General features: G+C 39.4%; 3 protein-coding genes across 18 annotated transcripts in view; 1 reads left to right on the top strand and 2 right to left on the bottom strand.

Moving 5' to 3' along the window:
* LOC146467196 (DNA mismatch repair protein Mlh3-like) overlaps positions 1 to 15,069 on the top strand; it is a 121,641-nt gene that overhangs the window by 45,820 nt on the left and 60,752 nt on the right. The window lies entirely within an intron of this gene.
* The window catches only part of LOC146467199 (putative skeletal organic matrix protein 5), a 33,731-nt gene that overhangs the window by 10,861 nt on the left and 7,801 nt on the right, over positions 1 to 15,069 (bottom strand). Inside the window, exons 1-5 of one of the 5 annotated variants that reach the window (XM_085126293.1) lie at positions 6,612 to 6,717; positions 3,638 to 3,835; positions 3,336 to 3,378; positions 3,047 to 3,173; positions 2,366 to 2,950 (exon numbers count right to left, since the gene is read on the bottom strand). The exons of 1 other annotated variant lie outside the window; for it this stretch is intronic. In XM_085126293.1, the coding sequence (XP_084982419.1) occupies positions 2,429 to 2,950; positions 3,047 to 3,173; positions 3,336 to 3,378; positions 3,638 to 3,835; positions 6,612 to 6,714 (993 nt within the window). In that variant the 5' untranslated portion in view covers positions 6,715 to 6,717 and the 3' untranslated portion in view covers positions 2,366 to 2,428. Of the gene's footprint in view, positions 1 to 524; positions 590 to 2,365; positions 2,951 to 3,046; positions 3,174 to 3,335; positions 3,379 to 3,637; positions 3,836 to 3,965; positions 4,684 to 6,611; positions 6,770 to 15,069 lie in introns of those variants that run through there. 3 more of the 5 variants (XM_085126292.1, XM_085126297.1, XM_085126298.1) reach the window with 3 other exon arrangements.
* On the bottom strand, positions 10,219 to 12,120 carry LOC146467201 (putative skeletal organic matrix protein 5). The gene is made up of 4 exons (XM_085126332.1): positions 11,527 to 12,120; positions 11,261 to 11,303; positions 10,978 to 11,098; positions 10,219 to 10,876 (listed from the first exon to the last, which is right to left on the bottom strand). Exons 1-4 carry the CDS (start codon positions 11,786 to 11,788, stop codon positions 10,355 to 10,357), a joined length of 948 nt encoding a protein of 315 aa, XP_084982458.1. The 5' UTR covers positions 11,789 to 12,120; the 3' UTR covers positions 10,219 to 10,354.

A 15,069-nucleotide genomic window follows, 5' to 3' on the forward strand; every position in this document is an offset into this window, starting at 1 on the left:
AATAAAACAAAACTAAAGCAAACCGACCATTTTAAAATCACAGCTCATGATACCTTTTACAAGTCAGTTTATCTTACTGGGCACTGATATTTAATTCCGTTAGACACGTAGCACAAAGTTGTTGGATGCAAATAACTGGAAGGTCACTCATATTAACTTTTTAGTGTCTTTTTGAAGACATGAATTCTCCTAGCCTTGTTGCTGACATATCATCAATGGCCACAGAGACAGACTAAAAGTTAAACGGTCGATGTCACGCTTTTTTCAACTGTTTTTAATAAATAAAAGTAATTTGTTATAGAAGTCGCAAGACGATGTGGCCCATACCTAGCCACGAACCACAGATCTTCTCATCCTCAGACCGAAAGTTTGAAGAAACCCCGACACACTTTTCATTACACAACCGCTCCTGCGCATGCCATAATACATAGCCTACTCAGACAAGTTTCATAGTTTTCACAGAAGCATCGCTCTACCGGCGCCGTGAACTTGCGGATTGATCATTATTGTATTTCCTTTTTCACCTCGATTTGCTGTTTCTTTCCCTTCGTCTTTCCTTACTTGTTCCGCCAAAGTTTCCCTGAGTGCACTCGCCGTCCGAACTGCTTGTTCATTAACAATGTGTTGATTTTCTTCAGGGCGTCACGCCAACACAAGTACACGTGTCCTCATTGTCCCTCTCTCTTCCGCAGAGGCTTCTTAGAAAGCCTGAGGAGAGGGAAATTAAACGAGTAGAGCCTGGGGGAGAGAAATATTAAAGCGCGCGGGGACGTCCCCCGCGCGCCCCGATTTTTTATTTCCCCCGTTTTCCTTCCTTTCCCCTCCTTTTTTCTACGTTTCTCCACTGATGGAGCCTCTGCGAAGGAGAGAGTCATTGTCCCAATTAAACGCAGTAATTTTGAAAAAAATGTCGTCATTTTTTTCTCAAGGTGCTTCTGCTTTTTCTTAAGACATGTTTCTGTTATAGACTGACTAATTTGGTAAAACTTTCGACACCATTCCATAGGAATGGCATTTTTATGTTTTGCCAGTTAATTTGAAATTTGAAGTTTGCACTCGCGTTAGCTCTCCATGTCTCGAATCTTAGATTTAAACTATCGCCTGTTTTTGTAATATTTTAACTTCATGAAAATGAAACGAAAGTATCCTTTCAAAAGGAAACAGATTATAATAGTTTTTGCATATCAGTCAAGGTAAAAATATTTGAATTTAATTGTTTTTGGGACGAAGCAGTAAGTGTTCACGATGAAATGCAAATTACAGGAAGGTCACTCATGTGTACCCTGTCAGTTTGTTACTCAAAACGTTTAAATTCTCCCAACCATTCGTTCAAAGTTTCGAGTGAATCAGACTGAGATGTTAGTGATCAATGCATTGAGATTGTAAGGAGAAAATACACTTTGATTGCTTCTTGAGAGACAAGTAAGTGTCTATGAGAAACAGATCTTCTCAACAGAGACAATTCCATTACTGTCAGCTGACTCAAAGAAGTTGTTTAAACAAGTAGCGCAAACATACAGTCAGTATTAGATATTGAAAGCTGCGTGTGAGAGACTGGAATATTTTCCTGATAGCTGTTCTCTTCAGGGTTTCCAATAGTAAACAACCATCTTGAAATGCATTGCGAAAGGGATCTGGGGCCAAGACATGGCGGGGTGTGAGAGAGGAAGTTGGATTGCAGAGTGGAACAATAGTGTACATGTCAACACCAAGTGGCCTCGATCGTTTCATGCAATAGCCTTCCTATATTTGCATTTCAATTCAACCTTGCTATCCCAATTGTGTCTTTAAGAGTTTGCCTTGAGTTTAGACAAACAATCACAAGTCCAATCATATTACAAGTAAAGGAAAACATTCCAATGTTTGCGTCAGGGAATTGAATCTACTGGGAACTCATTTGCCTTCTCATGGTAAACAAAAGATAGCTTCGAGAACTTGTAAACGGCATATTAAATTGCAAAAACGTTTGCTTGAAAGGTAAACGTGTTTGCAAGCGTCCTGGACATTTTACGATTACAGGAAAAACCACAGGCAAAGCTTACGCATTACGAAAAGAAAACACTTACTGGTGACGGAAATACAATTTGCAGCACACTTGAAGCTCCTTTTCCTAAACTATTTTTTCTCTTTTATTAATTCTTTTTCCTTTTCTGTTTCTTTCAGTTAAAAGTGAACTGAAAGGGTGCTTATATTTGGCCAGCGAAGGTCTCGCTGATTAAGCCAACTGCTTGAGGTTAAGCTATGTCGAACATTCGAAATAGTGTTTTATCCGATCCCCAAACACTTCAAAGTTGGTGTGTTTGGAGATCAAATGAAAGACACTTCCTCGTGTTTGATATATTACTTCATCAACGGACGACAAAAAGTTATTGAACTTTTAATTTTATTAATGGCTCCATTGTTCAGTAATACACGAGTCAGTTTTACTTTACTGAACCAAGATGTATCCCATCGCCTTGATATTTTTGTCTCCATTATCCGAACGCTTACTGTAACTCTTATTTCCACAGGTGTTGGAGTCATCACTGTATCCTCCAGTGCCAAACCCGATTCTCGAGTCAGTTGTTGTACAATCTTTCTCGTTGTTTCCAAGGATACCGATTCTTGCTTTGGAGTAGCCCTTACTGCTACCGGCAGCATTGAACCCTTCTTTGTTGCAGTTGATTTGCAAGGAAGCCTGAGAACCAATCATCGTCTTCCACGTGTTACGACCCAGTGACGTTGCACGGTATTTCCCGTCAGCAATCAGTGCGTACAGTGAGTTGGCCTGCTTATTGATGACGAGGAACTTGATCTGCTGACCGATCTTCATACCGAGGCAGATCTTGGAGAAGGGTGTGTTCCAGTAGGTAGGCAGCTTGGTCTGTTGTGTGTCGAACCCAGTCTTCCCTCCAGCAAGGTTATAGGCATTTCTGTTGCTCCAAAAAGGAGAATCATAATGGAAAGATTTCTGGAATAGAAAAAGGGAAAATTAGTCAACTGCCAGATGTTCAATATTTGAACAGCGTTTGTCAAGAATGATATCGTCAGAGGACAACCGGCATACCTTTGTGCCGTCAATCTTCATGGCCAGCGTCCAGCCTCCATCTCCGCATCCAAAGTTGCCCATATGACAGTAAACAGGAATCTTCTGTGAACCAAACATCAGCGGATACACTTGGCTTTTGCTGGAACTGGAAAGAGAGAGAAATGGTGTAAGTTGAAATAATAAGGACATGTTATCATTGCCTCTTCTCTTTAATTTTTGGGAAACTGAGAATTTTTAAAACAAATCCAAACCTTTCCTTTGTTTCGCTTAGTTAGTGGGATGTATCATAGTACACTTCAAAACACACCTGCGTTTTTCATACTGCTCCTTGCATGAAGAGGCAGGACCGGCTGTGAAAAAAGTAAAAGTTCAGTTAGATGTAGTTTGAATGTGTTTGAAAAATATAGGAATGAATACATTGGACTTTTATCTGTCTCTCTGTTGATTGATGCGCGAGAGACGAAAGACACGAGAGGGGGAACTTAGGCGTGGACGCGCGCTATTTTCCCACTCACGCGACCTTCTCGAACTGCGCTTAGTAAAGATACAGAAGCGATTTGAAACTTTCGAAAGAAAAGACGGGGAAAACACTGGAGACAAATCATTTACCTGGTGGCAGAGTAGGTGAAGGCTTGTTGACCACGGCAATGAGATTTTCCAGTTTAGTTTGCAGCATTTTAATGGCGTCGTTTGCGTCCGAATCCTGAAGCAGGTTACACATCAGATTACAAACCATCATCAAGTCGTACGGTTTGGCGCAAGATTTCGAGGAGTTGTTGGCGCCATTCACGGTCAGGACGAGAAGAACTGCAAGGAAATAAACTTGGATAGGCAAACGCATTGTGAGAAATCCGGTGAACGGTTTTCAGCTGCTGAACGAAGATTGAAAGTCCTGTGGATTGCTGACTGTTATGGCTAACACGTAGGCTGCACTTACTTAAGTTCAAGGCAACCGAGAAGGTTGTGTTTACAATGCGGGAATATTTTCTTGCTTGCTCTCCCGTCCAATCAACTTACTCTAAGTCAGTTATTTTTATCCTAACTCGCCTCAGTGTCTCTCCCTTTAATCAGCGAATTATTTTTTTGAAGTTTTATGTCGCACACATCTGCCTCAATTCTTGTTGATTATCTTCCATAAAATGAACAAAATGAAAGGGAAGAAAGACCTTTATCGCGTAATAAGAAATTAAAATAAAATGAAAACCAGGAGGTGAAATGTTACATTATTAAATGTCTAGATTTTTAGTGTCATAATATATAAAACGTTGCACGCCTAGGTAGATCATACAGCGGCAGTTTAACATATTTAATATGGTTGCTATGGCATGAAACAGCTAAGAGTACAGCTACTCTACTACTTGTCTGCCAAAGGGTTTCCCCCAGGGAACTGAGATATGATGCAGAACATAGCCTCGAATCACTGACCTTCCAATCTTCCTAACGAATGTTTGTTTGAAACTGCGACTCCATCTCGATCTTCTCTACTCAACCGCACTTCAACAAATTCTAATATTTATGCTAGTAGAATTCACAGTTTTAATAAAACATCAACAACAATAAGCGGAACTTCTTGCACATCTGGAGTGCAGTAGAGAATATACCTCGATGGGGAGTTCCCTCTCCACCGTCCCCTTTCCTTCTTGTCTCTTACTAGTACCGTGAAGATTTCTGTGTCAGTTTTTATCTTTAAGTTAGAGGGAAACTTTCCCGCCGCTCGGTTAGCAAATGAAAATAAAATTTGGGGGTTAACACCACTTTCTTGATCTCACCCACCTCTTTTAGAACCATTCACTTGCGCAATTTGGTTCGTTTCTTTTGTCGATTGCGTCGATAACTTTTTGGTCTCAGAGACAGTGTTTTGATTAAGTTTGTAAATGCAAGTCGCGTTGGACCTTTGCCTGTGTTTATTCTCGCTATGATTTTCACGTCAGAGTGCTTTCATGTCCTAACTAAATGCATTTTTAACAAAATTGAATAATTATTCTTGTGAAATGCTTCAGTCTTTTTGTTTCACAGTTACATGTTACTTATACAGATTTACTGAAATCACAAAACTTTATTCAGCCTTCGACACGAATACTATTAATAATTGTTATGATTTGCTTTCATGTTTACACACTTGCATTTGATCAAGAAGTCTAGGTATTACAACTAGCTTGATAAAATTCCGCGCACCCGTTTAATTTATAATAATTTTAGGGAATAAAACAAAACGAAAACGAACTGATTCTTTTGATATCTTTTCCAAGTCAGTTTAGCTTACAGCATATTTAATTCTGTTGGACACGTAGCACAAAGCTTTGAGATGCAAATAACGGGAAGGTCACTCATATTAACTTTTTATTGTCCTGCTGAAAACGTGAATTCTCCTAGCCTTTTTGCTGACATGTTATCAATGGCCACAAAGACAGAATGAAAGTATTCAATGTATTCAAGGCGGGGATTGTAAGGAGAAAATAAGCCTGCGTCAGAGCAGTCATCTCCTTTCCGACAGCCGGATGGAAACTCGTTCTTCCCAGAAGCATTCGTTCACTACTTCTATCACTTGGAGAGGAAACGACTGCTACTCAAGTTAAGAGAAAATGGACTGTGATTTTTTCCGAGAAGACAAACGTGTCGGTTATGTTAATGAGAAATAAAACTTGTGAATACAGACCGATTGTATCGGTGTCAATCGAAATATGTGAGTTGTTTAAACTGCGAACCAAAACTGAATACATATTGAATAAGACATTTCACAGATCGTTATTGCAAAATTAATAAATGCACGTATTACATTCCGTTAATGTGTTTATTTACACTTAACATTTTAGCTTGAATTTATTTTGGAACTCTTTCCTTTCGTAGGTATCTAAAAAGTCACTTAATTCAGTTATTGTTGGCCGTTTAATAGACGTAGAAAAAGACGTGATATCCCTTGTATCATGTTGTATGGATCACACTAAGGTAGCCTGGACGCCTATCAAAAGTGGCCCTTTATTAGAGGTTTCATTTCCAGTAATCGATACTGAATTTTTTTCGAAACCCTCACTTGAAAGAAAGTGTCCGCTTAACCGAGAAGTTTGTCTGTAATTTTCAAAATGTCGCTGTTTGTGGTGGCTTGATCCCATGCTCAGTAAACTGCGAGGGTGAAACGTTCAGTTTTCGTTGTGACTTTAGAGAGCAACTGAAGTTACGTTAGCAAGTGAAAATAAAAGAAGCCCCTTTTTCCCCAACAGTTCACCTTCCTTTTCGGAATTATTCCGTCGTGCAATTTCGACCCGTTTCAACTGACGCTAATGTTTCGATTACCTTCTGGTCTCGAAGGTCACGCTTTGTTTCAATTGTTTTAAATAAAAATTACTGATTTCTTATACAAGTCGCACGCCGAGGTAGCTCATACCTAGCAACGAACCACAGATTTTCTCAGTAATCCTAAGACCGAAAGTTTCAACAAAGCCCGACACACCAGCTTTTTATTACCCAACCGTGCCTTCGCACGCCATGATAAACAGCCTACTATAATTCATAGTTTTCATGCAAGCATCGTTCTACCGGCGCCGTAAATCTTATGGATTGATCATTATTGTATTTCCTATCTTACCTCGATTTGCTGTTTCTTTCCCTTCGTCTTTCCTTACTTGTTCCTTCAAGGTTTCTTTGAGTGTTCTCGCCGTTCGAACAGCTTCTTTATGCCGGGGGGCCATTTGTAGTGTGTTTATTTTCTTCAGGGCGTCACGCCAACGTAAGTACACGTGTCCTATTTTCTCTATTAAACGCGTTTTGAAAAAAAGTTGTCAATTCCTCTTGCAAAATGCCTCAGCTTTTTCTTAAGACATATTCCTGTTATAGACTGACCAATTTGGTGAAACGATTGACACAAGTCGATAAGAATAGCATTATGTTTTGTTTAATTGGAAATTTCAAGTTTGCACTCGCGTTAGATCACTATTTTTTGGTCATGAAAACCAATCTTAGTTTTAAAGGATCGCGTGTTTTTGGTAATATTTTAACTTTATGAAAATAGAACGAAACGATTCTTTTAAAAGAAGACTAATCATGACATTTTCTATAAATCATTCGAGGTCAGAAAATTTGAATTTAATTGTCTTGGGGGCGAAGCAGTTAGTGTCCACGATCAAATGCAAATTACAGGAAGGTCACTCATGTGTACCCTGTCAGTTTCTTACTCAAAACATTTAAATTCTCCCCACTATTTGGTTCGCGTTTTTGAGTGAATCGGACTGAGAATTTAGTGGTCACCGCAGAGACTGTGGGGAGAAAATACACTTTGATTACTTATTTAGAGACGAGAGTGTCAGGTGTCCATGAGAAACAAATTTTCTGAACACAAACAATTGCATTACTGTCAGCTGACTCAAAGAAGTTGTTTAAACAATTATACACGCAGATTTAGACATTGACAGACTGATAAAAATTCAGTTTTGGCTAGTAGGTTTTGTGCTTTTACTAGCCATTTTGGCTAGTAAAAATGGTAACGCGCTGGAGTGCCGGACAGAAAACAAAAATGAAAATTATTTAACAATCACAAAAGCAAATCAAGAGAAAAAGACCTAGTACGTGTGGTCGCTTTTTGAGCTACATGCGTAAAGTTAAGGCTCTTATATTTTAAGGTCAACTTGGAATGTCAATCGCAAATAACGCAGTTTGTAAACAGTGAAAAAAAACCTTAAATTTTTCGAGTGAGGTAGATATTTTCTCGGTAATTATTACACATCTAATAAAAAATGTCTGTCCTTTGTCTCTCCCCTTTTCGTAAAACGAATTAGTGAAACTGTGGCAAGTGAATACTTTGTTTTGGCTTGTGAAATCAGACCTGTTACTTACAACTGGGCTTGCGAGCTAAAAAGTTGGTCTTGAGCCCTGGAGTAGGGACAAGAACTGCACAACAAGTACCTTTTTCATTTGGCTGAAGGCCTTAGAGTTTTTCTGAGTCCCAACAACTTACCAGGAGTGCAAACTAGTATTGTAAGGGCACATTGTTACTAAACCGAGATCATATTTTTTGATTCAAGGGTTTTATGCAAGGCTATAATGTTGTTTGTTTGTTTTTTTTCGTTTAGCTAAAAAGTGCCTGAACTTTTGCATTATCGATTATGTAAGCCAAATTGTAAAATCTGTTTCATTTTACAGAGCGCATTTGGCAAGATTACACTAAAAATCAGTCCAAATTGCATTCCTAAACGTCCTTCATACTTGTTTCTATTGTTTGTTTGTAGGTGCTGTTAAATTTGGGGTGCCTCTTGGTGTTAGTGTATGTCAGGAGCTAATTAAGCGTCTGTCCAAGTGTCAGTTACCCTTTCAATGTGCTCATGACAGGTGATTATTTGCTTTTTTTGTTGTTGTTTTAAAGGGGAAGTCTCATGGGGTTTTTTGACCTCTTTTGTTAAAAAATGGTGAAATAAGACCTTCACTTAGCTACAAAATAATTCTAGAACAACTACAAAGAAAGCAACTCAGCTCTTCAAAGAAACAACTTATGATCTATTCTAGCGCATTTTGGAAACAAAAATGCGAGAACGTGAAGAACGTTAGCCTAACATTTTTCAAGTTTCAATCCATTCCGACCTACTCTGTCTTTTGCCAGAGGTACTAATCGGCAGTTTTATCGCACTGGGTCTCGGTTGTTCGAAAGCCCATTAACGCTAATCCACGATTAAAAGTTAACCAAGGTTTTCAGCTCGCTCGTTAAAAATGTTTTTAAAATCTAATTTTAAGCCAATGGTACAGAAAAGCCAAAGTTAAAACTGAGGGACAGAAATCTTTTTGAAAAATCTTTATTGTTTAGTAATTAAACTTGAATCAAAAATTCTCGTTAATCCAGGATTAGCTTAATCGGGCATTGAACAACTGGGTCCTGGTGTGATAATTTATTTATTTGAAAACTAGACAAATATGTATTGGTTTCTGTTGACAGACGAACATATTTGGGTTTTGAAATAACATCAAATTCACGTGATACTTCCCCTGTAAGTATTCTTGTTTGGTCTGCTCAAGGAACACCAGAGAACCTAAGAAAATGTATAGTACACCCAGGAAAGGACTTGAGGTCAATATCGTTTGCAATGTGGAGAACATTAATGTACTTAATGTCAATAAACAGGGGAACAACAAAATTTTCAAAAACACGAGTTGTCACTGCCTGTATTGACCAACAAGTGACTGCTTACTTTTTTCATTGTTTTTGCTCTGGCGAATTGTGATAGCTAACTCAAAAGAGAGTGGTTTTTTTTTTCAAGGACAAGCTCACTGATTTAGCAAAAGAAAGCTCGGACCGCTTATTCAATGCTTTGTTTGATATTCTATTAAGAATGTTAAGGTTGTCATGAGAATAAAAGAAGGCAATAGAAGTGCATCATCTGTCAGTCAGTCAGTCCGTGATTTGGTCTCTCAGTTTGTTCCGTTACTCCTTTAGTCCACTGGTTTGTTATTCAGTCAGTCAGTACTGATATTCATTTAGTTTTTTTGACTGCCATTTATTCAGTACACTGCTCAGCAAACAAGCACATCAGTCAGTGTTTTCCCTCCCCTTAATTTTTGAGTTGTTTCGTGGGTCAGGGCGGACCATCGCTTAGCCAATCAGTCCTACATTTTTTTGATAAGTGTGGGTTCATCCATTTGGGAGCCATTTTGTTAGTGAGCCCACTGCTCCGCAAACCAGTCGGACAGTGTATTGGTTACTCAGTCTGTGTGACATGTCTGTCCTTTGTGTTCATCCACTGATTTGGTTCATAAGTCGATTTCTCTGGTCAGTCAGTTAGTTGAGTCAGGCTGTCAGTCTATTACTCACGAACCTTCTTAGTTCATTTGCTGGGTAGTCGTTCTGTTTTGTCAGAAGTCCAGTAATCAGCACACCATTTAGTGATTGTGTTTGGGTAGTCCGCCAGTTAGTCCTTAGATTCCTGTTCTTAGTCAATCAGCCAGGTCTTTATTCAGATTTTCCAGGGTAACCAGTCGGTCAGAATGTCAATCGTTCAGTCTATTGGTCAGTTTGTCTGTCAATCAGCCATCAGTCTGTCATTTGGCTTATCAGTCAAGGCCGGCCTTACAGTCAGCCAATCAGTCAGTAGGAGGCAGTCAGTAATAAAAGGCAGTTCGTTGTTGTTGAGTTACTCAGTCTGTTTGTGAGTTAGCCTAGTAGTTTCAGGTCATTTAGCAAGGCCGATAAGAAGTCAGCTAATTGCTCAGTCAGTCAGTCAGTCAGTCAGTCAGTAAGTCAGTCGGCCAGTCAATTACTAGAATAACGATCAACAAGTGATTGATGACTTTTTCTTTATTTCATCAATGCCTCTCTTGTACAGTTATGTACGAGTCAGTTCCACTCTACTAGAGCAAGACATATCCCATGGCTTTGATGTTCTTGGCTCCGTTATCTGATGTATGACCCTTTATAGCATTGTTGCAACACGTGTTTGAATCATCGTTACGCCGTCCAGTACCAAACCCGATTCTCGAGTCAGTGTCTGAGAATGCTTTCTCGTTGTTTCCAAGGATACCGATTCTTGCTTTGGAGTAGCCCTTACTGCTACCGGCAGCATTGAACCCTTCTTTGTTGCAGTTGATTTGCAAGGACGCCTGAGAACCAATCAGCGTCTTCCACGTGTTACGACCCAGTGACGTTGCGCGGTATTTCCCGTCAGCAATCAGTGCGTACAGTGAGTTGGCCTGCTTATTGATGACGAGGAACTTGATCTGCTGACCGATCTTCATACCAAGGCAGATCTTAGAGAAGGCTGTGTTCCAGTAGGTAGGCAGCTTGGTTTGTTGCATGTCGAACCCAGTCTTCCCTCCAGCAAGGTTATAGGCATTTCTGTTGCTCCAAAAAGCAGAATCGTAATGGAAAGTTTTCTGAAAGAGTAATCAGGAAAATTAGTCAGCTATGTCACATGTTGAATGTGTTTATAACTTTTGCCAAGAATGTCGTTGAAAGAAGACAGCTACATACATACCTTTGTGCTCTTCATGGCCAGCGTCCACCCTCCATCTCCGCATCCAAAGTTGCCCATGTGACAGTAAACAGGAATCTTCCGTGAACCAAACATCAACGGATACACTTGGCTTTTGGTGGAACTGGCAAGGGAGAGAAATGGGGTAAATTAAAATAATAAAGACTTGTTATCTTTGGCTTTTTGCTTTAATTGTTGGGGAATCTCAGAATTTTGAAATCAAATCCCAACCTTCCTTTGTATCGCTTAGTTCGCGGAATGTATCATAGTATACCACAAAACCCACCTGCGTTTTTCATACTGTTCCTTGCAGGAAGAGGCGGAAACGGCTGTGAAAAAGGTAAAAGTCCAATTACATGTAGTTTTGAAAAATATGAGAATGAATACATTGGACTTCTATGTTTCCCTTTTTTGATTGATGGGTGAGAGACGAAAGACACGAGGGAGGGAACTAAGGCGTGGACGCGCGCGATATTTTCCCACATACGCGACCTTCTCGAACCGAGCTTAGTAAAGAAACAGTAACGATTTGAAACTTTCGAAAGGAAAGACGGCAATGACACTGGAGACAAGTCATTTTAACTGGTGGCAGAGTAGGTGAAGGCTTGTTGACCACTGCAATGAGATATTCCAATTTAGTTTGCAGCATTTTAATGGCGTCGTTTGCATCCGAATCCTGAAGCAGGTTACACATCAGATTACAAACCATCATCTTGTCGTACGGTTTAGCGCAAGATTTGGAGGAGTTGTTGGCGCCACTCACGGTCAGGACGAGGAAAACTGCAAGACAAGAAACCTGGATAGGCAAGCGCATTTTGAGAACTCAATGAACGGTTTTTAGCTGCTCAACAAAGATTGAAAGTCCTGTGGATTGCTGACTGTTATGACTAACACGTAAGCTGCACTTACTTAAGTTCAAGGCAACCGAGAAGGTTGTGTTTACAATGCGGGAATATTTTCTTGCTTGCTCTCCCGTCCAATCAACTTACTCTAAGTCAGTTTTTTTTGTCTTAACTCACCTCAGTGTCTCTCGCTTTCTTCAGCGAATTATTTTCTCAATTTTTATATGGCACACATCTTCCTCCATTCTCGTTGATTATCTTGCATAAAATGAACAAAATGCAAGGAAAGAAATACTTTTATCGCGGAGCGTCATAATATATAAAACGTTGCACGCCTAGGTGGATCATACAGCGGCAGTTTAACATATTTAACGCGGTTGCTATGGCTCGAAACAGCTACGAGTATAGCTACTCTTCCACTTGTCTACTAAAGGGTTGCCCCCAGGGAACTGAGATATGATCTGAACATAGCCTCGAATCACTGACGTTCCGATCTTGCTAATGAACCTTCGTTTAAAACTGCGACACCATCTCGCTCTTCTCTGCTTAACCGCACCTCAACAAGTTCTAATATTTATCCTAGAACAATTCACAATTTCAATATAACATCAACAACAATAAGCGGAACTTCTTGCACATCTGGAGTGCAGTAGAGGATATACCTCGAGGAGGAGTCCTTCCCACCGTCTCCTTGCCTTCTTGTCTCTTCCTAGGTCCCTGAAAATTTCTGTGCTACTTTTTTTTGTCTGTAACTTAGAGGGCAACTTTCTTGCTGCTCGGTTAGCAAATGAAAATAAAATTTGGGGGTTAATACCACTTTTTTGCTCTCACCCACCTTTTGGAATCAGTTTATTTGCGCAATTTGGTTCGTTTCTTTTGTCGATTGTGTCGATAACCTTCTAGTCTCAGAGACAGTGCTTTGATTAAGTAAGTTGTAAATGCAAGTCGCGTTGGACCTTTGCCTGTGTTTATTCTCGCTATGATTTTTACGTCAGGGTGCTTTCATGTCCTCACTAAATGCATTTTTAACAAAATTGATCAATTCTTCTTGCGAAATGCTTCAGTCTTTTTGTTTCACAGTTACATGTTACTTATACAGATTACAGAAATAACAAAACTTTATCAAACATTCGGCACGAATAATGCTATTAATTGTTATGATTTGATTTCATGTTTGCACACTCGCATTTGATCAACAAGTCTAGGTATTACAATTAGCTTGATCAAATTCCGCGCACCCGTTTATATTTATAATAAGTTTAGGGCATAAAATGAAAACGAACCCACTCTTTTGAAGTGATATCTTTTGCAAGTCAGTTTAGCTTATAGCAGCTATAATTCCGTTAGACACCTAGCACAAAGTTTTTAGATGCAAATAACACGAAGGTCACTCATATTAACTTTTCGATGTCTTTGTGAAAACATGAATTCTCCTAGCCTTTTTGCTGACATGTTATCAATGGCCACGAAGACAGAATGAAAGTACTCAATGTATTCAAGGCGGAGATTGTAAGGAGAAAATAAGCCTGCGTCAGAGCAGTCGTCTCCTTTCCGACAGCCGGCTGGAAACTCGTTCTCCCCGGAAGCATTCGTTCACTACTTCTACCACTTGGTGAGCAAACGACTGCTACGCAAGTTAAGAGAAAATAGACTTTGATTATTTCCGAGGAAACAAACATGTCGGTTGTGTTCATGAGAAACAAAACTTCTGAATACAGACCATTGTATCGGTGTCAATCGAAATATGTGAGTTGTTTAATAAACTGCGGACTAGCCTGAGTATCAGGCTTTTCGATACTCAGGCTAACTGCGAACCAAAACTGAATACATATTGAATAAGACATTTGACAGCTCCTTATTGCAAAATTAATAAATGCACGTATTACAATCCGTTTATGTGTTTATTTACAATCAACATTTTAGCTTGCATTTATTTTGGAATACTTTCCTTTCGTAGGTATCAGCTCAGTAACAAAAAGCCACTGAATTCAGTTTTCATTGGCCGTTTAGACGTAGGAAAAGCCGGGATATCTTTTGTATAGATGGCACGAACGTAGCACAGGACGCCTACTAAAAGTGGCTCTTTAACAAGAGTTTTTATTTCCAGTAATCATTAGCGAAAATGTTTTTGGAACCCTCAGTTGCTTTGTACACGGAAAAATACAACCAAGAGGCTAGATGTTAAATTGTAGTTAAATATCCTGTTTGTGGTGAGAAGATGAAATCCTCAGAAAACCCAAGTGCGGAAATTTCAGTTATCATTGAAACTTTAGAGAGCAACAGTGAAGTTACCTTAAAAAAGTGAAAATAAAAGAATCCCCTTTTCGCCCTCAGTTAACTTTCGTTTTCGGAATTATTCCGTCGTGTGACCGGTTACCTTCTGGTATCGAAGGTGACGCTTTGTTTCAATTGTTTTAAATAAAAATCACAGATTTGTTTTACAAGTCGCACGCCGAGGTAGCCAATACCTAGCCACGAACCACAGATCTTCTTAGTAATCCTCAGACCGAAAGTTTGAACAAACCCCGACACACTTGCTTTTCATTACACAACCGTGCCTTCGCATGCCATGATAAACATTGAGCCTACTATGATTCAAAGTTTTCGTACAAGGATCGCTCTGCCGGCGCCGTAAATCTTGCGGATTGATCATTATTGTATTTTCTCTCTTACCTCGTTTTCCTCTTGTTTTTCGTCCTTGTTTATCTTCCTTGTTCCAGTTTTTGTGAGCGTCTAACTCGCCGCTTCTTTATGGTGGTCCTTCGCCTGCGTTTATTCTCTTTAAGGCCCGCCTCGCGCCAGCATAAGTACACGTGTCCTATTTTCTCAGGTAAACGCATTTTAAAAAAAGAAGTCGTCAATTCCTGTTTCGAGATGCTTCAGCTTTTTCTTAAGAATATCTTTCTGTTATAGACCGACTAATTTGGTAAAACTTTCGACACCTTTCGATAGGAATAGCATTGTTATGTTTTGTTCAATTTGAAATTTCAAGTTTGCACTCACGTTAGGTCACTATTTTTTTGGTCATGAAAACCAATCTTAGTTTTAAAGGATCGCCTGTTTTTGGTAATATTTTAACTTTACGAAAATGGAACCAAACGATTCTTTTAAAAGGAGACAAATCATACCATTTTCTGTAAATCATTCGCCGTCAGAAAATTTGAATTTAATTTGTCTTGGGGGCGTAGCAGTAAGTGACCACGATCAAATGCAAATTACAGGAAGGTCACTCATGTGTACCCTGTCAGTTTCT

The sequence above is a fragment of the Pavona decussata genome, unplaced genomic scaffold, assembly GCF_977016875.1.
Source record: "Pavona decussata unplaced genomic scaffold, jaPavDecu1.1 SCAFFOLD_137, whole genome shotgun sequence".
Classification (NCBI taxonomy): domain Eukaryota; kingdom Metazoa; phylum Cnidaria; class Anthozoa; order Scleractinia; family Agariciidae; genus Pavona; species Pavona decussata.